The sequence below is a fragment of the Limanda limanda genome, chromosome 5 (assembly GCF_963576545.1).
Source record: "Limanda limanda chromosome 5, fLimLim1.1, whole genome shotgun sequence".
Taxonomy (NCBI): Eukaryota; Metazoa; Chordata; class Actinopteri; order Pleuronectiformes; family Pleuronectidae; genus Limanda; species Limanda limanda.
In genome coordinates, this window is record NC_083640.1 from 6,955,656 (window position 1) to 6,980,529 (window position 24,874).

A 24,874-nucleotide genomic window follows, 5' to 3' on the forward strand; every position below is an offset into this window, starting at 1 on the left:
CCGCCTCTCCTTTATTTATCTGCAGTGAAAAGTCTCCATCGTGAGTTACACGTGGTTTTGTGAGCCAGGAAAACTAAAAGCAAAGGATGCGGTTTCATTTTGTGTGTGTGGCCGTCGGTGAGCAGCGTGGACAGAGGGCACTGTATGCAGCGCACAGGCAGGAGAACACAATGAAAAGGTGGATGTTGAATGAGGAGTGTAAGACGCCTCAATTCAAATTTTTTCACGTCAGTGGCAACAAGAAGGCAAACTGAGCTTTAATTATGTTCTCCCTTCCATGCAAACACTTCCAGAATTCCATTTTCATTTGCATTCATTCGTTTCCTCTGCAGTGAGGCGGTGAGTTCCGGGGCCGAGACAGACCCGTGAATATAAAGTGACGGCCGTGGATTCTGCGCTGGATGTGGAGGGTGGGGGGGGGGGTTGCAGCGGGGTCTTTATGCCCCCGACCCCTCCTGTCCCATTCAAGGCCGACTTGGGCCTGTGGTGCTAACTGGCTGTTAATTGCCTGCCTACACACGGGGGCCTCTCTCCACATGCAGAAACCAGCTCCTTCAAGGGGAAACCAGCTTAATGAGATTATCTATCAGAGCAGGGGCCTGTCTAGACACCCCAATACACAACCCCCCCCCCACCACCACCACCACCTACACATGCATCCATCACCTCCAGCACAGTCCTGCAGGCCTCTGAGGACGCCCCCAGGTAAAGGTTACCTGCAGAAGGAGTGTGCATGTTATCATCACACCATGATGGGTTTACACAGCGTTTCCCACCCACTGCGTCACTTCTCTCATGGAGAAAGCTGAGGAAAGGATTAAGGTAATCCATTAAAAACTCGTATTAGTTTATGCATTTTAATCTAAATGTATTGTCCGGTAATAGTGAGAATAATACTTCAAAAGCCAGTTTTGACTTGAAAATACTGAGGTGCCCACATGAATCCCAGTGGATCATTCTATTAAATGCCCCCTCCTCTGCTTTTCTCCCACTTGTGTTAAATAGATCACACCGGGTGTTTAGCACATTGCACAAACACACTAAATAGCATTTTCACGTGTGGTTACATGTGTGTGAACGGTATTGACACAGACTCTGGTGCCGCTGCCAGCCTGGCTCTGCAGCAGAGGACTGCATCCATATTTGTTTTAAAGTCTCTTAGCAGTTAATAAAGATGCATTTCCTCCGCAGCCCTTCCTGTGGGGATGGTATCAAGGCTCTGTTAAGTCTCTTTGATTTCCAGCACCCTCCAATCACAGCGGGGCATTGACTCAGGATTGTGCCACTTCAAAGCTTGGGAATGGTTCTCCTGACCCCACCCACCCCAGGTCTCCCCTTAAAAGTCATGGTCACCCAGTCCTGCAGGACTTTAGATCTGTGAACAGCTCCTGCAACACCACTGAGCCCGAGTGACCTCTTCCCTTCGCTGCTGGATTTCTATTCTCTTTGATTTTGCTCTAAACGTGAAGGAGGGCGAGCGGAGGAAACACTTTGGATACCGCTGATACTTGGATTTTTCACTGACCCTGCATGAACCCTTTCAAATTTCTTCTGTGCTGCTCCTGATCCTGAAATATGCAGTCCATCAGAGGTGAGTTATTTTATTTATTTATTTATTTACACAGGGATTCTCCAATTTAAAGCAGTGTTCTCCTTTATCAGATCTCACCTCCCTCAAGCCTGAAAGTTCACATTTCACTCTTTGGTGAAGCAATCCTAAGAGTAATAATTTTATTTTGTAGACTTGAAGCCTAACTTCGGCGGACCTCCTCCTTCCTCCATGGCTGCCGGCCCTGATGCTTATCTCCAGGGTAACCTCAGGTTGACTCTGGAGGACCCTGAACTCTGGAAGTCCTTTCATGAAATAGGGACAGAGATGATCATCACTAAACCTGGAAGGTAAGAAAAACAAATATGAAATGCAAGATGGTGGTAAAGCAGCCCCCTGTGTATCTGTGTGTGCTTCTTCTTATATTCATCATGTGTTCACCTCTATGTTCTACAGGAGGATGTTTCCACACTGTAAAGTGAATCTCTCCGGCCTGATTCCATGTGCCAAATACATCCTGCTGGTTGACATGGTCCCTGAGGACGGATTCAGGTATAAGGTGAGAATCGAAAATTTTCAATCTCTCATTTATATATGCATCAAGAGTTAAATTAAGTATATCAATCTATTGCACTTCTGTCGGTCCTGGAGAGGGACCCCTCATGTGTAACTCTCTCTGAGGTCTCTCCGGTTTTACCTCACTCTTGTCGAGGGTTAAGTTGTTATTATGGGCTATATAAATAAATTTTAATTTTACATTACATTAAATTTTATTTCGCTGACGCTTTTATCCAAAGCGACTTACAATGAGTGCATTCAACCCCGAGGGTACAAACCAAGAACAACAAGAATCAAGAAAGTACAAATTCTTCAAAAATAAAGCAAAACTACAAAATGCTATAAATAAGTGCCATTTAAGTGCTACTAAATTGTTAGTTTAAAAAATTGTTAGTGTTTTTTTTCATTTTTTTTATTCAAGGTATAGCCTGAAGAGGTGTGTTTTTAGTTTGCGGCGGAAGATGTGTAAACTTTCTGATGTCCGGATGTCGATAGGGAGCTCATTCCACCGTTTAGAAGCCAGAACAGCAAACACTCGTGATTCTGATTAATGTGCAGCAGTCATGGCTTTGGCCAGAGAAATCCCGGAGTGGTTCCTACAATCCCCCAGACAAGACACCCCCTGTTTATCACCCCCTCCTGACATTGTACATCAAAGGCTGCTATCTCTTCCTGTTTTCTATTCCCTGCTGGGAGCCCACTGTACCGGCCCCTATCTCTGTGGGTGGTACCTGCCGGCCGTCACTCTCCACTCCACCGTGCTCCTCACACTGTGGGAATGGAGGAGTCTGTAAATGGCTTGTTTTTCTATTATGACAGACTGACTGACTATCTGTCCCTCTTCCCACAGTGGAATAAAGAGAAATGGGAGGTGGCAGGAAAAGCGGAGCCCCAGCCTCCCTGCAGGACCTACCTCCACCCCGACTCTCCGGCCCCGGGGAGCCACTGGATGAAGCAGTCCGTCTCCTTCCTCAAGCTCAAACTCACCAACAACACGCTCGACCAGCACGGCCATGTAAGTAGGAGCACTCAGAGGTGGGGGGGCAAGACCGCAACTTTGTAATTCATGATGATTCCACGTGGCCTCTTCTGAAGGACTTCAAGTGTTTGATTGACAGTGAATATTTGTAGAGTAGAAGCTAAAAGTGACTGAAAGGATAAATCTAAATTGAATCCCTCTCTTCTCCTCTGCAGATCATTTTGCACTCCATGCACCTCTACCACCCGCGCTTCCACATCGTCCAGGCAGACGACCTGTTCAGCGTCCGCTGGAGTGTTTTCCAGACCTTCACCTTCCCAGAGACTTCGTTCACAGCCGTCACCGCCTACCAGAACACCAGGGTCAGTCCCCAGCACTAAAACTAAACCAACACAAGCTGCAACATGACTGCTACAGATTTTTAACTGAGCTGACATCTATTCTCTTGCAGATTACAAAGCTGAAGATCGATCACAACCCTTTCGCCAAAGGGTTCCGGGAGGAAGGCACCAATAAGAAACGGTGGGTTCCACACTGGTCAGATGCATGCAGTGACCCCACAGCTGCAGAGGGCCCCCGTTTTCCCAGAAATGCATCTGCAGTATATTACAGTGAATGCCCCATACGTAGAACTGTTCTAATGATGTTCCTCTACAGGCGAGCCAACAAGAACCCAGGCTGCCCCGAGAAGAGACCAAAGGCCTCAGACATCTCGGACAGGGACTCGGAGGAGGACGGTCCACAAGGTTCGTACTCTCGTCTCTCTTCCTCCTCCTCTCATGTGCCTGCTTGTCCTGTAGTTGAGCTGTGTACCCTGTACAACACTCCGCTCCATATACACTTACTTCACATCATACGTGATATGTGTTAATATAAACCATATTGATATTATTTATCATTTTATACAATAATATTGTCTTTTGCACACTCTGTCTACATATTCTTACACTCATAGTATATTATATTATCAATTGTATAGTCAAATACTTATATTTATACCTCTACTATATATCATATATTATATCATACTCTCTGTATATTCTTTGTATATATAAGTCTATTTACACATATTTATACATGTGTACATGTTATAATTATAATTATTTTTATTATATTACTATTGTTAGTGTATATACTGTTGCTGCCATTATTACTATATACTGCTATTATATTGGTATAATAACTGTCATATATAAATATATATTATGTTATATTATATACTATATATGCTGTACTATTTTTATATACTGTCTAACAATAACATTACCATCATATTATCAGTACTATTACCATCATCTTGCCACTGCACCTTATCTACCTATTCATCTTGTGTTTCTGTTTTTTATTCTTTCTACCTCAATATTTTTTATTTTATTCTATTGTATTGTATTTAATTGTATTCAAATATACCGGCTGCTATGACGACTTAATTTCCCTTCGGGGATGAATAAAGTATTCTATCTATCTATCTATCTATCTATCTATCTATCTATCTATCTATCTATCTATCTATCTATCTATCTATCTATCTATCTATCTATCTATCTATCTATCTATCTATCTATCTATCTATCTATCTATCTATCTATCTATCTATCTATCTATCTATCTATCTATCTATCTATCTATCTATCTATCTATCTATCTATCTATCTATCTATCTATCTATCTATCTATCTATCTATCTATCTATCTATCTATCTATCTATCTATCTATCTATCTATCTATCTATCTATCTATCTATCTATCTATCTATCTATCTATCTATCTATCTATCTATCTATCTATCTATCTATCTATCTATCTATCTATCTATCTATCTATCTATCTATCTATCTATCTATCTATCTATCTATCTGTCTATCTGTCTATCTGTCTATCTGTCTATTTATCTATTTATCTGTCTATCTGTCTATCTATCTATCTATCTATCTATCTATCTATCTATCTATCTATCTATCTATCTATCTATCTATCTATCTATCTATCTATCTATCTATCTATCTATCTATCTATCTATCTATCTATCTATCTATCTATCTATCTATCTATCTATCTATCTATCTATCTATCTATCTATCTATCTATCTATCTATCTATCTATCTATCTATCTATCTATCTATCTATCTATCTATCTATCTATCTATCTATCTATCTATCTATCTATCTATCTATCTATCTATCTATCTATCTATCTATCTATCTATCTATCTATCTATCTATCTATCTATTTATCTGTCCATCTATCTATCTATCTAATGATTGGTGTGTCTTTAGATTTCTGCCAGTCATCCTATGAGGCTTATGATGGAGAGGAAGGAGAGCTGCCCAAAAGGAAAGGGGTCAGTGAGGTCAAAGAGGAGCGCTACTCCCCGTGGGCCGCTGACCGGGAGCACAGAGCGAGGACTGACTCGCCCGCCGGGGCAGACGCCAGAGATGTGTACAACGCAGAGCAGCTGGTTCCTGCTCCTGCGTCCTACCAGCCGTACAGGTGAATACCAGTCAAGTTTTGTGACCTTAAAGAGCGTCATATCATCCTGATCAGCGAATCACTGACCACCTTCCATTTTCCTCCTCAGGTTCCACGAGTACGGGAAGTCTCCCTCTCCTTCCTCCAGCATCGGCAGCAGCACCAGTGGCACAGAGCGCAGCAGCTTTGAGTCCAGGGTCCCTGATGTCGCCACCGTCCCCGACCACGACTCTTCAAAGATCGGGCCCTCCCCCTGCGGCCCCCAGCCCCTCCCTGCCCCCCAGGACTACAGCCCAGGGGTCCTCAACATGACCATGGCCCAGGCGGGCAAGCCCGGGGTCATCGGCCACCACATCTACAGCCCCTATGGCGCCGAGCAGCCCCTGGGCCAGTGGAGTGGTCCAGGCCCCGCCCAGTACCCACCTCCTCACCACCTGCCCGCCGACTACACCACGCAAGCTGTGCACCACGGCTATCATCATGGCAACGTGGCCGAGTGGAGCCAGTACCCGCTGTTCTCTTACTCCTGCTGGTGAAGGGATCCTCAACGTCATCTGACAGAGTGACAGAGTGATGCTGCGGCGCCATCTTGCCAGAATGCTGATCCAGCCCTCGCAGCCAGGAAGTGCATGTCCAGACGCGGCTGAGGGTCCGGGGCCGGCGACAACAATAGTGAAAAGTGAAAGATGAAAAGTGTGAGGAGGGACTGTGGCTGTCTTGTCTTCAGACCGGCAGGATTCAGACTCCTGTTACTGTGCTGCTGCGCCCTGCTGATGGATTGTCGAGTTAACTGTCTATTTATTTTGTATTTCATCTCTCGTTCAAGTGTAAATAATATTTTTGTAAAGAAAAGAAAGAATAAAACATAAGTGTGTAAGTAATGTCTTCAAGTTGTGATGTGATCTGAAAATAAAAGACTAAAAGTGACATGGTTTTGCCTGGTGTGATTAAATAAACATAACATTTTTTATTTTTTTGAAATTCTCTTTTTATTTAGAAAGGCACATTTCCATCACATACATTAAATACAGCTTTAGTCTGTCAAGGACATAAGAAAGAATGGATTTAGTAAGTTTGGGTGATTTTGTTCATACAGCCTTTCTGGGGTTTTGTTTTATGGACCTAAATTACTCCATGTAGGAACAATAACAGAGGTAAAGAGAACACAACCGGGGAGCGCACATCACAACAAAAAAAGGAGGATCACACAAAACACAAGTATATTCAAATAAAATCAGATCTAACTGGTTTTACGTACTCAGTCCATTTGGTCCAGGTCTTATAAAAAATGTCTTTCTCGACCTTGAGGGAAAAAGAGATCTTTTCCATAACATAAATCTCATACACAATTTCAATCCATTCATCAATGGTGGGAGGGTCAAACATAACATTTTAATGTCATTTCAGAGTAAGAATGTTGTTTATTCGACAGCTGTGTGTTATGTTATGAAAAACAATCACGTGATAAATTATCCAAACAGGTAGAACCTTCTAGTGTATATATCTGACAGGAATGACAAATTCTCCAGACATATAGATGGATGGTTTGAATTTTAGCCAAGGACAGAAAACGTTCTGGGGATCTTCTGTCAAAATATTTTTATTCAAACATGGTGATATGAGTTTAACTCAAGGGCACACAAACATCTACATGAGCTGACAGACAAGCAGATGGCATCATGCTTTGTTTTCTTGAACATATGAATAAAAAAGAAAACACAGGACATAACAAAAGAACCTTGAGAAGGAAAACTAACCAAGACAAAACACTCCTTACTTTGTGCGAGGTGCGTGTGAAAGGAAGTGAATGAAAAGGGCCAAAATCTTGAAAAACTAAATCTTGTCCATAAAGATGTATGTTAATCTTTCTAAATGAAGTGTATTTGTGAGGTCACTAAGCCACATCTCAATTTTAGGGACCTCTTTTTTCCCCAAGTGAGTAAGAAGTAGCTTCTTGCAATAATGAGTCTATAACACAAGAAACACTGTTGTGTATTGCTTGATTTTTTTAGGTCTTGGATATACACCCAGGGTGATCATGAGGGGATTGGTTTTAATCGTATTTGGAATAATAAATTGAAGATACTGAACCAGTAATTCTGAACTTAGGGCGAAGCTATCGGGTGTCATCTGCCCAGGAACATCTGTTGCATGTTGTAGGAATTTCAGGGTTTATTTCCTCGGTTAGTGAAGGTGGTGTTAACTTTTAAATTGGATTAAACAATACCTGGCATTGAGGAAGGATTGTTTTGCACATCTTCATTCTTTGCACAGGGTCAGCTCTGATAAGCAGCATATTGGCTGGTGGTGATTGTTTGTATTTGCTCTTTGTTGATGTAATGGGGACCACTCTGTAGTTTGGACAGGCCCAGCATGCATTAAAGACGTGGTGTTACTGGGACTGCGGCTCACCTGCTGGGGTTTACCCACCAACATCATAAAACACTGCACGACTCTCGTTCTCCATCTCAATGAGCCTTTAGAAGCAGGAAAATGGGGGATTGTCTGCTCCCTTTCACCACTAAAAAACACAGACTGGGCCCATCGCCTCCGTCCGGGATGGATATGAGCTGCTAATGACTGTTGTAAAGTCCAGGGGGGAGGAAAGGGGAGGAGGAGGAGGAGGAGGAGGTCATCCTTCAGGAACCGGCCTGATGTGGATTTTCTTTCCGTGGGATTCTTTATCTCTCGGAGGCCTCTTGAACCAGTACATCGACCCTCAGCCTTCCCCACACATAATGCACAAAGTTCATCAACTCATTTTAATGAGGAAGAGGAGGCGGATACAGTATCTGTATCACTGGGTGAGACGGTCACCGGGAGGAAGTTCAGATTTAAAAAAAATTGTGAGATTACTTCTCCCAGAAGCCAGTTTTTAAATTAAACCCAGCGAAGATACAATAATGTAGTAAGAAACTGGGGAAATGAAAGCCTGGTTGAGATATTAAAGAGCTTGTAACACAGAATATTGATCAGAATAATAATTTATCACGGTTTTGTCCCCATTTGTGGGTTACAGACACTGGTGGAAATTTCTGTCAAATAAGCAAAATCAACACTGGTCTTTCTGAGGGATGTGTATGATGGGAGCAAAGTGCAGTTGATGATTTATACCAGTGACTTAGTTTACACATGATCTAACATAGATTCAAGCACTGTCAACACTTTCAGTGCAAAACGATAAAACAAGTTCTTAGGAAAACAGAAAACAAGTTCTTAGGAAAACAGAAACCAGAAGTAAGTTTAAACTTGCTTAAACGTCACAGAATTATTATAAATTATTCAAACATCATTATGAAATGGTAACTGAAAATATACTAAGATCTTTCTCTTTAACAAATAAATGCTGTCATGTGGAGAATCTTTCATAAAAGCAACACAGCTAAATCCTTTCTTCTGAAATTAAGTCTGTTATGAATCCAAGTATGAAGCGACTTTTATTATGGTAAACACCAGTTGAAAGTGAGTGGAAGGTTATTTTTGCTTGAATGAATTTGAGAAAAAAAAAATCCTGGACACATTTACTCTTTTTAATTTGATTCTGTGGATTTAACTGAGAGCAAACACTATACTTCATTTGGGTTGTGTTTGTATGGGCATAATTTAATGTAAACACTCGCACCACATTGCTAAGAATGTAAACGATGTGACGTATGTTATAAAAAATCAATAGACAGAGGCTGAACACTTTCAGTTAGAAGTGAGGACAAAGGACAGGCTGAGCGACAGAGGGAATAAATCTGAAATGATGAATCTGCAGTGGAGCATCAGTGAGTGACTTGAAGTAAATTCTTTTTGAGCACAATGTATTAAGATAACTGAGTTTAACCGGGTTTAATACAGAATTCCACTGGGCTTGACAAATGGGTCTGAAAGATATTTGTAAAGATATGTGATGGAACATTTTCTGAAAACTCGTCCGGAGCCGAAGTGAGATCTGTCCAATTGATTCTGTAAAGCTTTTGTTTCTCTCGGTAAAATGTTTCCTGATCTATTAAAAATAACATTTTCTTAATATTGTGTATAATTTTTATTGTATTTTCATATATATTGTACAACGTTGTGTTATCGGTACATTTCTGAAATGTGTGACAAAGCTGCTGTGTGGAAAACTAGTATATCAACTCAACCTTAATGTGCAAAGTGGCTTGAGATAATGAATGTTGTGATTTGTTGCCTCATGACGTATATTCTTGTCGGCCGAGAGGTTGATGTGGTTGTCGAAGTTTGATGATGAAGGATAGGACCGCGGACCCAGTACTTACAAGTATAATAATGTTTATTACACAGAAGTTTCACAGGTCAGACGGATACCATGGTATACCCGGAGACATCACAAGCCAATAGTGAAAGTCTGTCTTCTCCCTGCAGGGCAAGAAGTTTTATAGGTGGGAGGTGGGACCCCAAAACTAGAGATAACATTACATCACACAACAGGGCTTCAGCCTGAATAAGGACATGTTTAGTATCTTGTAGTGTGAGGCGTCTTCATGGTAGAGGTCAAAGAGTATTCTCTGGGGGGGAGGGTTAACGCATTCATTCCATAGTGTTTAAGGAGTGTGAGAATTTGAGAATCAACACACCGAAGATGATAACATGTCATCCTGGTTTATGACCATGTTAAAAAGAGTTATTAGCTAAAATCATTAACTGTAGTGAATACACGACACTCACACGTACAAATTGAACTGAATCAAAAAGGTCAGGCTGCTCCACAGATGTTCAGCAGGAACATTGCACTGTATCGTCTATCTCTGAGTCCACATCTCCATCCACAGGTGACTTTCTTTGTCCTCTATCGACTCACTGCCAGACGTTGGACCTCCCACAGCAGTAGAAATAAGAATGAAAGTGAGCACTTAGTAAAATTCCTTGGACACACAACTCCACTGGGCTTAATCTTCATAGCTGCATGTCAATGGGGTAATTTGGGGCTTTTAATTGCTCTGATAATGTTCCAGCAAAGAGCAGAGGATCGACCTGCGCTCAGATGTCTGTGGAGGCCGCTGACGTGGTTAAGTGCAGGACATATGTCTTTAAGTATCCCCCCGGTGGCAGTATACAGCAGTGGAATGAAAAGGACTGAAGCATAAACGCAGCAGACAGTTGATCCTGTGGATGTCCAGTGCTGGTGTCAGCACATCCAGGCAGACAAGCTGGACGGGGGCTGGCAAAGGGGTGTGAAACACAAAGGGATGGGGGGGCCACTCACTTAGGGCCAGCGGGGGGTGACAGATGTAGATGAAAAGGCCTCGCAGAGGAAAGCAGCAGTCGGCCTTCATAAAGCTGACGGTGTGTAGGGACAAATGGAGAGGAACTGGTGGAGACTGGGTGGAATAAAAGGGCACAAGGCAGCTGAGGAGTTCAAACAAGGAAGGTCACCTGTGGAGATTTTACACTGTATTCATCTCACTGTGAGGTTAAATAGATAGATAGATAGATTACTTTATTCATCCCCGAAGGGAAATTAAGTCGTCATAGCAGCCGGTAAATTTGAATACAATAAAATACAATACAATACAATAAAATAAAAATTATTGAGGTAGAAAGAATAAAAAACAGAAACACAAGATAAATAGGTAGATAAGGTGCAGTGGCAAGATGATGGTAATAGTACTGATGATATGATGGTAATGTTATTGTTAGACAGTATATAAAAATAGTACAGTATATATAGTATATAATATAACATAATATTTATTTATATATGATAGTAATTATACCAATATAATAGCAGTATATAGTAATAATGGCAGCAACAGTATTTATAATAATAATAGTTATATAATAATAACTATTATAATTATAACATGTACACATGTATAAATATGTGTATATAGACTTATATATACAAAGAATATACAGAGAGTATGATATAATATTTGATATATAGTAGAGGTATAAATATAAGTATTTGACTATACAATAGATAATATAATATACTATGAGTGTAAGAATATGTAGACAGAGTGTGCAAAAGACAATATTATTGTATAAAATGATATATAATATCAATATGGTTTTATATTAACACATATCACATATGATGTGAAGTAAGTGTATATGGAGCGGAGTGATGTACAGGGTACACAGTGCAAGGAGACAGGTATATTTAGTGCAGTTCTGTGATGGTGGCTCTGACAGAGGTAAATGAGTTGTACAGTCTTATTGCGGTAAAATACAAAAAGGTAGTGACATCAACTTCTCATTCAAGAGTGGAGATACAAGTTATACAGTCAAGGGCACAGCAGGGACTCTAAACAACAAATAAAAACTCACTAAAAGTGTGTAGATGGCAACAGAACTGAACTATAAACAAATGCAGGAGGGTGGGGGCAGGAGCAGTTTGGGCCAGATATATGGCCTTCACAAAATGACCTTCAATAACTGTTGCTGCTTGGTGTTAATCATGAAGTTGGTTCAAATGTGTGTGCGTCGCAGCGCTGAACAACCTCACACCTGTCTTGATAAAAGGTCTGATAAGAGCTGCTGCCTGTTGTGGGAACTGTGACATATTATACACTGTACTTTAACTTGTTCTCATACTTAACTCTGTATATTAAAGCATAACTCCCTTAGGTTCATTCCACATCACACAGAGTTCAAGCAGCTGCCCCAGCTTCAGGAGGGAAGATAGAAAGGCGTTGTTTTGATTGGAGGATGGGAATGTTTACACAAGCAGAACATACAGCCGATAAGCAGGAACATGATATTCGCGTCAGCTGAGTCAAGGCTTGTTTATGTGAAGATTTGTCCAGCAACTATCAGAGGAGGAGAGAAACGGAGCGGCTCCTGTTCACTTCCTGATTCCAGTGGGTTGAGACTCAAACTGCTCAGAGAAGAGGAACATGTCCGCCGTGCAGCTGCTGCGGGAGTCGGTACATGAGCGGATCCTCGCTGCCGCTGAAGACTTCCTGCTGCAGGTGGAGAAAGGAGGAAGAAAGGCTCGAGTCCCGGAGCTGAGAGCGATGCTCACCGAGCGGCTCACAGCGGCGGGGGAGCAGATCCTCGCGGGGCTGGAGGAAACCTTGGCGGAGTATGAAGACCGAGTGGAGCAGTCCGAGCGGGAGATCTGCCGCCAGAGGAGGCTGCTCGATGCCGTGATGCAGCCCGTGGTCCGGCTGCACAGAGCAGGTCAGTCCCTAGACTCAGGTAGGACATACTCTAGGTCAGGGGTCAGTGGGTCACCAACCTTTTTGAGACTGAGAGCTACTTCGAAGGTACTGGGTAATACGAAGGGCTACTTGTTTGATACAAACTTCCTGAGTACAAAGTTGCACAGATCACCTTTTAATATTAATTATAATATATGTGAAGAGACTGTCTGATCACGTCAACGTTAATTATTCCTCACAATAATTATTAACAATGATTTCCACAACAATGATGGTAGGAAACAGATATATTAAAACATGCCACATTTCTTTCTGTTAATCTGTTTCAACTTTGCTTAAATTCAACTTAATTGAAGTACGTTTGGTGACATTTATCACTACATTCCTACATCAGTCTCTACTAAAAAATAGAGAAAAAATAAATTAAATTATAATCACTTTGTTACAACGATGATATAGCTCAACCAAAAATAACACAAGCATGTGACTGGGGTGTAATGTTTCTAAGTGTCTTCTTAATTTGTTGGGTCTCATATCTGATCTAATCTCACTCACTACGTTTACATGATGGCATAAACCCGATTTCGGCTGAAGCCCGGTTTCTCTATCCATGGGGGGTTAACTGCTCTATCTCAGGGTACATGGCACTGAGAAATCCGACTCTTGTCCGAAAGCATTTCATACCCCACTACGATAGGTGGCGCTGTTTTCATTACAGCTAGTGGTGATACAGCGCGGGAGGGAGGGTGGAGGCAGAATCTCAAGCATGCGCAAAGACGTCATCTCCAGTTGTTGTCTAGCTTCCAGAGTTACATGCGCGCGTTGTCCGATATACGGCCAAATCCGATCGCTTATCTGGGGGTGGTTATCCGACCTCAGTCGGACACAAGAAATCTAGATTTGTGGAGTTACATGAAATGGATCTTCGATTGAAACCCGACAACGCCAGAAATCGAGTTTCAATCGGACACATGTAACCAGTGACTGTGTATCTCTCTGAGCAAATGAGTGGGGGCGGAGCCCCAGGGCCTGTTCTTGTGTGCTGTCTGGGGGAAAACACACACATTTCCCGCTACTGGTTTTTCATGCTGGCCTGATTATATGATGATTTAACAAATTAACGTGAACGTGAGTTCATTGTTTGCAAATAATATGCGCGACCCCAAAACACTGTGCAGGGAGCCGCTGCAGAGCCGCGGGTTGCCGACCCCGGCTACCGCGAAAGAACGATTTGTTTACTGTTCCACCATTAAAGAGATGCGGACGTCAAAACATTAGTTCCGCCTCACATATCCCCTCTCCCGGTCGCGTGCCCCACCTGGTATGCCTCTGCGCCCCGCCAGTGGGGCGCGCCACACAGTTTGAGAATCACTGGCATAGAGTGAGATGGCGGTTTGACTTTATTTTAAATTTGAATTTAAATTAAAAAAAAACTCTTTATTTATTTTTTATTTATTTTTTAATTTAGAGCATGCCTTGCGGTTGACTCGTGGGGTCCCTGCGGGCGCCCAGGTGCCCGCGGGCACCATGTTGGCTACCCCTGCTCTAGGCCCTAGAACCGCTCACAGGCAAGTGTTAGACTGCAGTAAAGTGAGCCGTCATGTGTGAAGCCAGCCACCCCTCTGGTTTCTTTTGCGCGTCTACTTGTGGCTTTACGGTAAAACAGCATGGTTGGTTGAAACGACCAAAAATTACGAAAAACACAACTATATTGGATTGGATTTTTTTTTAAACCCTAACCCTAAAAGACAAAAAATTATCTCAGCATAGTCAGAGACACCACTAACAGGAATACATTAGAAATTACTCATAACCTATTAAGGAATATTTTTAATCAGCTTCCAAATATGTTTACAATATGAATACATTGGTCCTTTTTTACAGCTTTGCCCTTCAATTTGCAGTAAAAATACATAATTTACATGAACAGATGCACCATGAAGATAAAAAAAAAAAATCAAATGAGAGACTATAACTAAAATATAGTTGTGTTTTCGTACTTTTTAGGCGCTCCGACTATCTATACCGCTTTACCGTATATGGCATGAGTAGACGCGCAACAAAAACCAGAGTGGTGGCTGGCTTCCCATATGACGGCTCACTTTACTGCAGTAATGTTAGCTAGCATCAGCTCGAGCAGCGGAGTTAGTACGCCACTTCCTGTCCCTGTCTGCTGCACCCGGCTGCTCCACCTCTCACCTGAAACAGAAAGTCTGGACACATTTCTCTGAGTTTTACCCACAGGTCTTGTCTGAAAGCAGTTTGATCATCTAACTAACGTTCCCTCGCCCTGTTCTCCTCTGTTAATGACCTAATTGGTTTATTTGGCCTACCATAACACCAATCGTAAACGACCTCAACATCTCTACTTCCTGAATGTGACCGTTCAAATATCACAACAGTCGACATTAAACGACACAAGTTTTTTAAAACACTTCAGGAAACTCTGAAATGATAAACGTGTGTATTTGTGTTTCAGTTTGTCCTGCAGACGTCCAGCAACTGATGGTGTATAAAGAAGAGATTCCCCCTGATCAGCAGCAGTGGAGCCCCCTTGTGGACCAGGAGGACCCAGAGCCCCCCCACATTAAAGAGGAACAGGAGGAACCGTGGACCAATCAGGATGGACAGCAGCCTCAAGGACTGGAGGAGACTGATATCAAGTTCACATTGACTCCTGACGCTGTGAAGAGTGAAGAAGATGAAGAGAAACTTAAATCGTCAAAGCTTCATCCGAGTGAGACGAAGGAGAACAGAGCGGACTGTGGAGGACCAGAACCAGCCAGGAACTCAGGTCCTGGTGGATGTTTACAACCAGGTCCTGAGGACAAGACTGAAGACTCTGCTGAGACTGAAGACAGTGAGGATGATTGGATGGAGACATGGGAACCTCAGACTGGTTTAAATAGAAAAAGAAATAACAAACAGCCTCTAAGTGATATGGGAGGTAAGACAGAAAAAAAAATGTTTAGTTGCTCTGAGTGTGGTAAAGAATTTAGCAGTAAGTCCCATTTAACAAGACATATGAGGAGTCATTTTGTGAACAAGTCTATGCAGAAAACCTGCTGCTGTGTTGCTCATGTCTGAAACAGAAAGTCTGGACACATTTCTCTGAGTTTTACCCACAGGTCTTGTCTGAAAGCATCTTAACCAACTAACTAACTTCCCCTCCCCCTGTTCTCCTCTGTTAGGGACCTAATTGGTTTATTTGGCCTCAAAATGAAAAACGTTTTTACCAGAAACACTTTGTTGTATGCTGTTTCCTTTACGAGCTGCGTCGTAACACCAACCGTAAACAACCTCAACATCTCTACTTCCTGAATGTGACCGTTCAAAAATCACAACAGTCGACATTAAACAACACAACACAAGTTTTTCAAAACACTTCAGGAAACTCTGAAAATGATAAACGTTAGTATTTCTGTTTCAGTTTGTCCTGCAGACGTCCAGCAACTGATGGTGTATAAAGAAGAGGTTCCCCCTGAGGAGCAGCAGTGGAGCCCCCTTGTGGACCAGGAGGACCCAGAGCCCCCCTACATTAAAGAAGAACAGGAGGAACCGTGGACCAATCAGGATGGACAGCAGCTTCAAGGACTGGAGGAGGCTGATATCAAGTTTACATTGACTCCTGTCGCTGTGAAGAGTGAAGAAGATGAAGAGAAACTTAAATTGTCAAATCTTCATCTGAGTGAGATAAAGGAGAACAGAGCGGACTGTGGAGGACCAGAACCAGCCAGGAACTCAGGTCCTGAGGACAAGACTGAAGACTCTTCTGAGACTGAAGACAGTGAGGGTGATTGGATGGAGACCAGGGAACCTCAGACTGGTTTAAATAGAAAAAGAAATAACATACAGCCTCTAACGGATATGGGAGGTAAGACAGAAAAAAAATCGTTTAGTTGCTCTGAGTGTGGTAAAAGATTTAGCAGTAAGTCCCATTTAACAAGACATATGAGGAGTCATTTTGTGAACGAGTCTATGCAGATAACCTGCTGCTGTGTTGCTCATGTCTGAAACAGAAAGTCTGGACACATTTCTCTGAGTTTGACCCACAGGTCTTGTCTGAAAGCAGCTTAACCAACTAACTAACTTCCCCTCGCCCTGTTCTCCTCTGTTAGTGACCTAATTGGTTTATTTGGCCTCAAAATGAAAAACGTTTTTACCAGAAACACTTTGTTGTATGCTGCTTCCTTTACGAGCTGCATCATAACACCAACCGTAAACAACCTCAACATCTCTACTTCCTGAATGTGACAGTTCAAAAATCACAACAGTCGACATTAAACAACACAACACAAGTTTTTCAAAACACTTCAGGAAACTCTGAAAATGATAAACGTGTGTATCTGTGTTTCAGTTAGTCCTGCAGACGTCCAGCAACTGATGGTGTATAAAGAAGAGGTTCCCCCTGAGGAGACGCAGTGGAGCCTCCTTATGGACCAGGAGGACCCAGAGCAACCCCACATCAAAGAAGAACAGGAGGAACCGTGGACCAATCAGGATATACAGCAGCTTCAAGGACTGGAGGAGGCTGATATCAAGTTCACATTGACTCCTGTCGCTGTGAAGAGTGAAGAAGATGAAGAGAAACTTAAATCGTCAAAGCTTCATCCGAGTGAGACGAAGGAGAACAGAGCTGTCTGTGGAGGACCAGAACCAGCCAGGAACTCAGGTCCTGAAGGACATTTACAACCAGGTCCTGAGGACAAGACTGAAGACTCTGCTGAGACTGAAGACAGTGAGGATGATTGGATGGAGACATGGGAACCTCAGACTGGTTTAAATAGAAAAAGAAATAACAAACAGCCTCTAAGTGATATGGGAGGTAAGACAGAAAAAAAATGTTTAGTTGCTCTGAGTGTGGTAAAGAATTTAGCAGTAAGTCCCATTTAACAAGACATATGAGGAGTCATTTTGTGAACAAGTCTATGCAGAAAACCTGCTGCTGTGTTGCTCATGTCTGAAACAGAAAGTCTGGACACATTTCTCTGAGTTTTACCCACAGGTCTTGTCTGAAAGCATCTTAACCAACTAACTAACTTCCCCTCGCCCTGTTCTCCTCTGTTAGGGACCTAATTGGTTTATTTGGCCTCAAAATAAAAAACGTTTTTACCAGAAATGCTTTGTTGTATGCTGCTTCCTTTACGAGCTGCGTCGTAACACCAAACGTAAACAAACTCAACATCTCTACTTCCTGAATGTGATCGTTCAAAAATCACAACAGTCGACATTAAACGACACAACACAAGTTTTTCAAAACACTTCAGGAAACTCTGAAAATGATAAACGTTAGTATTTGTGTTTCAGTTTGTCCTGCAGACGTCCAGCAACTGATGGTGTATAAAGAAGAGGTTCCCCCTGATCAGCAGCAGTGGAGCCTCCTTGTGGACCAGGAGGACCCAGAGCCCCCCCACATTAAAGAGGAGCAACCGTGGACCAATCAGTATGGACAGCAGCTTCAAGGACTGGAGGAGGCTGATATCAAGTTCACATTGACTCCTGTCGCTGTGAAGAGTGAAGAAGATGAAGAGAAACTTAAATCGTCAAATCTTCATCTGAGTGAGATAAAGGAGAACAGAGCGGACTGTGGAGGACAAGAACCAGCAAGGAACTCAGGTCCTGAAGGACGTTTACAACCAGGTCCTGAGGACAAGTCTGAAGACTCTTCTGAGACTGAACCCAGTGAGGATGATTGGATGGAGACTAGGGAACCTCAGACTGGTTTAAATACAAGAAATAACAAACAGCCTCTAAGTGATATGGGAGGTAAGACAGGAAAAAAATCGTTTAGTTGCTCTGAGTGTGGTAAAAAATTCAACCTAAAGGGCAATCTAAATATACATATGAGGATTCATACAGGAGAGAAACCGTTTAGTTGCTCTGAGTGTGGTAAAATATTTAACCGAAGGGCCAATCTAAATTCACACATGAGGATTCATACAGGAGAGAAATCGTTTAGTTGCTCTGAGTGTGATAAAAGATATACCCAAAGGAGTTGTCTAAATAGACATATGATGAGTCACACAGGAGAGAAACCGTTTAGTTGCTCTAAGTGTGATAAAAGATATACCCAAAGGAGTTGTCTAAATAGACATATAAGTAGTCATACAGGAGAGAAACTGTTTAGTTGTTCTGAGTGTGGTAAAAGATTTAACCTAATGTACAGTCTAAATTTACATATGAGGAGTCATACAGGAGAGGAGCCGTTTGGTTGCTCTGAGTGTGGTAAAAGATTTAACCATAGGAGCCATCTGAATTCACACATGAGGATTCATACGGGAGAGAAATCGTTTAGTTGCTCTGAGTGTGGTAAAAGATTTAACCAAAAGGGCAGTCTAAATATACATATGAGGAGTCATACAGGAGAGAAACCGTTTGGTTGCTCTGAGTGTGGTAAACGATTTAACCAAAAGGGCAATCTAAATAGACATATGAGGTATCATACAGGAGAGAAAACCGTTTAGTTGATCTGAGTGTGGTAAAAGATTAAAGATTCAGTCCCATTTTACGAGACGTGAGGATTCATAAAGGAGAGAAGTGATTCAGTTGCAGCCTTTGCAACAAAATATTTATTAGGATTTAGCAGCAGATATTCATATTATACAAATTCATAGTTCACTATTTTAAATAGACTATTAACAGTTTTTATGTCCCTAGAAAATATAACTCATTGAATGACACGAAAGATTTGTGTTTAAATATCTTGTTTCTACTGATTTTCTACATAATTTATCTATTTTTCATAAAGTCCATGTCATTTTAAGGTTAGAGTGTGTTCCTTGCACAGTATGAATGTGTGTTCTTAACTAGTTCATATAATTAAATATGTTTGTTTTAAAGCAATGGTTTCTTGGTTTGTGAGATTCAATGACAGTGTGTGTTCTCCTTTATGTATTGAATGTGTTTCCAAGAATAAAAGTCTAATAAAAAGATGATGTCGTCGCATCCTCCTCTTTGTTTCTGTGCGAACGGAGACTGCACTGGCTACAGTTGAATTGTCTCATCACGAGAAAAATGTATCTTCTGACAGTCAGACATGTTTGTTTATGTTTGCGAGAAGTCAGAACTGGGCAATTTCAGGTCAGAATATCTGACACGAGTCGCCTGGAACGCAGCCTTACACTCACACACACGGAGAGTGAAGCAGCGATGACGGAGGAGCCCTCGTTGACATGGATGACGGTAAATGTCAAACAGCAGGATTGTTAAATTCAGAGACAGCTGTTATGTCCCCAATAAAATTTAAGATAATTATTTTGATATGCTTGTATATAAAACAACAGATCATAGGGCAGTGATTCAAAAAAAACATATTTTTATTAAGAGGTTAGGCACAGTAGGTCAGAAATCAATGTCAAATTTACATTGGGTATCACAAAATCTCAGCACGACAATCAGCAATACACAGAGACATTAACACCACAAAAACACTGCGCATCTTGATGGATCAAGAATAGTATATACAGTCTTCCTCCTAGAATGTTTTTCTTATTTTATGGACCACATGAAGGTGGTCCAGTGAATAACACATTACACAACTCAATGAAAACAACAACAATAATGATAGATAGATAACTGAAAATTCTATTAAGTAACAATTAAGTATTAAAGCTGCACAATATAAACAAATTAAAAGGAAAAACAAAAAAAAGAATAAGTAAATGAATGAATAAAAAGGAAGAAGAAAGAGAGAAAAGACAGAGAGGGGGGGGGGTCCGTCAATCAAGGGGCAGGGACTGGAGAGAGTGGAAGAATGTAAGAAAGGGAAGCCACTTACTATAACATTTGTTAGAGCTACCTTTCACTGAATATCTGATCTTTTCCAGCTTTAGAAAAGACATGGTGTCGTTGAGCCACTGAGTACTGGAGGGAGCTTTAGTCGACTTCCAGTGGAGAAGAAGGTGGCGTCCTGCCAGTAAGGAAGTGAAAGCTAAAATGTCTAATTGAGTAGAGGTAAACCGGTTATGGTTCTCTGGGAGCCCGAATATGGCAACATGGGGGGAGACTTTTATGATCACTGAAAGTATTTTTGACATGGTGTCAAAATAGTTCAGCCAAAAGCAAGAGAGTAGCGGACAAGAGTAGAATATATGGGTTTAATTGCAGGATGAGGCATGACATTTGTCGCATTTGTCAGTGATACTGGGGTAGATTTGCGACAATCGCGCTTTAGAAAAGTGGACTCTAAACAGTACTTTAAACTGTATAAGTGTGAGACGAGCGCAGGATGAACTTGTGTGAATTTTCTTAAGAGCAGTGTCCCACCAGTCATCCTCCAAGTTTAGATCCAGTTCATCTTTCCAGGCAGCCCTAACTTTAGTAACTGGAGAGCAATCAAAAGACAGAAGTTCATTATAAACTTTAGAGATGAGTGATTTTTGAAGTGGATCGTGGTTTAATAGCACCTCCCACTGTAGGGTCGGCGGCGAGGAGGGAAAAACTGGAAACAAAGCTTTAGCGCAGTGTCTAATTTGAAAGTATTGAAAGAGATGAGAAGGTGGGAGATGAAATTCTCCTGAGAGATTTGTAAAGCTGCGAAAAATACCATCTTTGTAAAGATCTTTAAAACATTTCAGGCCTCTATTATACAATGTGAGAAAGGTTGAATCTGTAAGCGGAGGTCGAAATAAATGATTGTTCAGTAAAGGAGCTAAAGTAGATGTTGATTTAAATTTGAAGTGTTTCCTAAACTGATACCAAATTTTAAGTGTGGAGTGAACCACTTGATTATTTGTGAAGCCTGAGAGGTTGGATGGAATAGAAGGTAAGTAGAGCAGGTAAGGAGGATGAAACACATGACTGTGCCTCTAAGTGGCACCATGGCAGATTCACTGACTTGAACCAAAATGAAATTTTTTGAATGTGTATCGCTCAATAATACATTTGGAAATTTGGAAGTGCCAATCCGCCATTGAATTTAGATCTCTGAAGTGTGGATTTGCGGATCTTAGGAGCCTTTCCACACCATAAGAAGTCAGAAATAGTCTGATCAATTGTTTTAAAAAACTGCTTTGGCCGGAAAAGTGGGAGACAATGGAACAAAAAAAGAAATTTGGGCAGAATGTTCATTTTAACCGCGTTAATTCTTCCAATTAACGAGAGAGGCAAGCTCTTCCATCTTTGGAGGTCAGATTTAATTTTAGACATTAAAAGTGAAAAATTAGCAGAAAAAAGAGAGTTTAACAAAAATTGGACTGAATGCCATTAGTGGAAATGTTTGCTTGTGGAGATGTGTAAAGGAGACGTATCCACGAAATGAACCCTTTACCCAGTCCAAACTTCTTTAGTACAGTAAATAAATAGTCCCATTCAACCTTATCGAATGCTTTTTCAGCATCGACCGAGATCACTACCTCAGGTGTTGTTGTGGCAGTTTTAGAGTAAATAATATTTAGGAGTGTTCGGACGTTAAAGAATAACTGTCGCCCCTTAACAAATCCAGTTTGCTCATGTGAGACAATAGTTGGTACAATGTTCTCCAGGCGATAGGCCAAAGCTTTAGCAAGGATCTTAGCATCTACATTTATTAGTGAAAGAGGTCTGTATGAGCCGCAGAGATTCGGATCCTTATCTTTTTTTAAGAGGAGACTTATGGAGGCTTGCCTTAAAGTGTGAGGGAGAGTGCAATGTTCAAGTGATTCCTTATAAACAGCATGTAGCAAAGGGGACAATTTATCCTGAAATCTCTTAAAAAATTCCACTGGAAATCCATCAGGGCCAGGAGCCTTGTTATTTTGCATACCTATCGCAGCGAAAGTGATTTCTTCTACTGTTAATGGTGAGTCAAGTTCTTTAGCAGCATCTGAGCTTATCACAGGAAAGATGAAAAAAAAACATATTTAATCGAATGAGCAATTAGCAGGCAAGGATCGACATCACATGACAAACGCGGGGGGATGGGGTGATCTAAAAATCCATTTGAAAATGCATCTTAATAGGAGAAATAAGTAACTGAATGAATTAATGAATCACTCTCCCTTTTTCCTATTTGCTATTCAATCTGCTGAGTCATATAGCTTCTCCATTCAACCTCTCAATTCCGTGACACTTTGGGCCTTGTTTAATATAGTATCACATGAATTAAACTAACATACTCAACCAGTCCAATAAAAATCCAACTGGATTTCATATCAAAACACATTTCAGCTCTTTAATTAAATTTGAAACGTTATCTTTGGAACCAATTTTGCATTTTTTGTGTGTTGGCAAGTACCAACACATTGCACTTGTTCTGGAGGATTTTCAGTGACAGAAACAAAAGGTGCATAGTGAGGAAAGTACCATTTAACACATCTGACTATTATTATAACACTAATAATGTTAACCGTGAACTGAGGCAACAAACAGAAACATTGGAGCAGAGGTCAAATTAACAAATTATAATATTCTGCTACTCTTCTGTTTCTGCCATGGAATAACACACAGTAAGGAAGATCAATGGAAACAGAAACAACCTATTAACATAATGTTTAGGTTTACATCACACACACATAAGGACTTCATTTATCATTAACCTAGAGACGAGGCAACATATTAGGAGTTTGGCTTTTCATCCTGTAGCACCAGTGCTTCATCATCCAGTTAAAAATCACTTCAACGTCTCTGACATCCGAGGCACATTATCTGAGGCTCATCTCCATCTAATCAAACACTGGTAAACATATGAATAAAAACTTCACAACACAGACTTGTGTGTAACAGCAGAAGAAAAAGAAAGGCACCACTCAAAGCACTTTACAGTACAGTTTCAAATTCACCCATTCACACATACAGTGCATCTACTTGCAGCACTTTGTTATTCTATGGGGGGCCATTCAGGGTCCAGCATCTTGCCCAAGGACACTTCAGCATGCAGATGGTTCAGACTGGGGATCGAACCGCCGACCTTTAGGTTGGAGGACGACCACTCTACCCCTCAGCCACAGCCGCCCTAACACACTCAGATCGGATATAGATCCGATCCCATCAGACCACATTTGGAGTTGTCTGGGCCACAGGTGTCCACATTCTTTAAGCAGCGTGAACACGATTGTGTCTCTTCTCGTCAGTTCGTTTGGGACCACTGGTTTCCGTCTATCTCGTAAGACAGGGACAGCATCTCGGTCGGTCAGGTTCAGTCACGTGAGGCCACATTTTAACGCCAGGTGTGAACGCACACACTCAGACCTGTCCACTTGTGATCGGATCAAACAAACCACATGTTAATACCAGTAGTGCACGGGGCCTGAATCCAACTATGACAATCAAACCTTTCCTGCTCAAATGCTAATGCGAAAGTTTTTGGCCGATCCCTCAATTTTTCACTGTAGCTGTTTCAGTGTCGTTTGTCATTGAAACCCTATCCTCAAAGTAAAGCAGTGTAGACTACTGGCCGAAGTGTCCTTGGGCAAGATGCTGAACACCTGTATTTAGAGCTGTCCATTTGAGATTGATCACAAAAAGCACATGTGTACATCAGGTGTGAATGGGGCCTCAGACCTGGTTTAACAGGAAAAGTTCACTGAAACATGAAAATGCACTCAACTTCTTCTCAACAAGCTGTCATCCAAGTGTCCACAAGCCCCGACAAACCTAATGTTGTACATTAACACCGTGTTTTAAGCCTAAATGTCTTTAGCCCAAATGTGGACACTTGGAGGACACCACAGGAGCCGTAGCCAGGCATGTTAGGTTTTTTCTGTTGTTTTATTACATCTTAAGTCTTGGTCACCATTGACTTCAATTGTATCTGATTCAGATGCTACAAAGTTTACTTCTGAGACTCCAGAAGTGTGTTGTGGACTCAAGCACTTCACCCACCCCTCCATCGGCATAGTGGTGACTAGATGATCAGTGAATTTACATTTCTTAGTGAACTATCCCTTTAACATCTGTGCTGAGTGATTTGATCTAAAGTGGTCAGCAGTATGTACAGGTGTGAGCGCACCTGAATGCATCCTGGGCCAGATATGAAGGACTTCCTCTGATCTGCTACAGGTTCACAATGAATCAAATTTATATTGAACCTCTCAGTGACCATACATTGGTTTGTATGTGGCCACGATATAAACATTGACCACCACATCATGACTTCAATTTTGTTTTTCAAATTGATAAAATCTTTTTCCACAGTAGAGCAGATTCCCTGAGCCCCTCCTAACTTCACTCTCTCAGATGGACCAATGCCTGGGCCACACACTGGGTGCGTGAGCAGCACGCATG

The 24,874-nt window shown here is 41.6% G+C and overlaps 2 protein-coding genes across 5 annotated transcripts; both read left to right on the forward strand.

The window, feature by feature from the left end:
- Positions 1-1,575: 1,575 nt before the first annotated feature.
- On the forward strand, positions 1,576-6,094 carry tbx16 (T-box transcription factor 16). The gene is made up of 9 exons (XM_061072248.1): positions 1,576-1,591; positions 1,743-1,899; positions 2,006-2,108; positions 2,958-3,122; positions 3,302-3,448; positions 3,538-3,608; positions 3,744-3,832; positions 5,366-5,579; positions 5,668-6,094. Exons 1-9 carry the CDS (start codon positions 1,576-1,578, stop codon positions 6,092-6,094), a joined length of 1,389 nt encoding a protein of 462 aa, XP_060928231.1.
- A 6,259-nt stretch (positions 6,095-12,353) lies between these two features.
- On the forward strand, positions 12,354-19,576 carry LOC133002513 (uncharacterized). 4 transcript variants are annotated; one of them, XM_061072344.1, is made up of 5 exons: positions 12,354-12,710; positions 15,153-15,620; positions 16,104-16,547; positions 17,031-17,498; positions 17,981-19,576. In XM_061072344.1, exons 1-5 carry the CDS (start codon positions 12,407-12,409, stop codon positions 19,135-19,137), a joined length of 2,841 nt encoding a protein of 946 aa, XP_060928327.1. In that variant the 5' UTR covers positions 12,354-12,406; the 3' UTR covers positions 19,138-19,576. The 4 variants fall into 4 exon arrangements, with proteins under 4 accessions (XP_060928327.1, XP_060928329.1, XP_060928328.1 ...); XM_061072346.1 differs by having other exon boundaries at positions 17,993-19,576; XM_061072345.1 differs by having other exon boundaries at positions 16,116-16,547.
- Positions 19,577-24,874: the final 5,298 nt, after the last annotated feature.

Excerpts from the sequence above, each read along its gene's own strand:
- tbx16 (XM_061072248.1), top strand. Across the intron at positions 1,900-2,005 it reads ATCATCACTAAACCTGGAAG|GAGGATGTTTCCACACTGTA; the intron begins GTAAGAAAAACA and ends TATGTTCTACAG. Across the intron at positions 5,580-5,667 it reads GCGTCCTACCAGCCGTACAG|GTTCCACGAGTACGGGAAGT; the intron begins GTGAATACCAGT and ends TTTCCTCCTCAG.
- LOC133002513 (XM_061072344.1), top strand. The coding sequence starts at position 12,407 with ATGTCCGCCGTGCAGCTGCTGCGGGAGTCGGTACATGAGCGGATCCTC. Across the intron at positions 15,621-16,103 it reads GCCTCTAAGTGATATGGGAG|TTTGTCCTGCAGACGTCCAG; the intron begins GTAAGACAGAAA and ends TTTCTGTTTCAG. Across the intron at positions 17,499-17,980 it reads GCCTCTAAGTGATATGGGAG|TTTGTCCTGCAGACGTCCAG; the intron begins GTAAGACAGAAA and ends TTTGTGTTTCAG.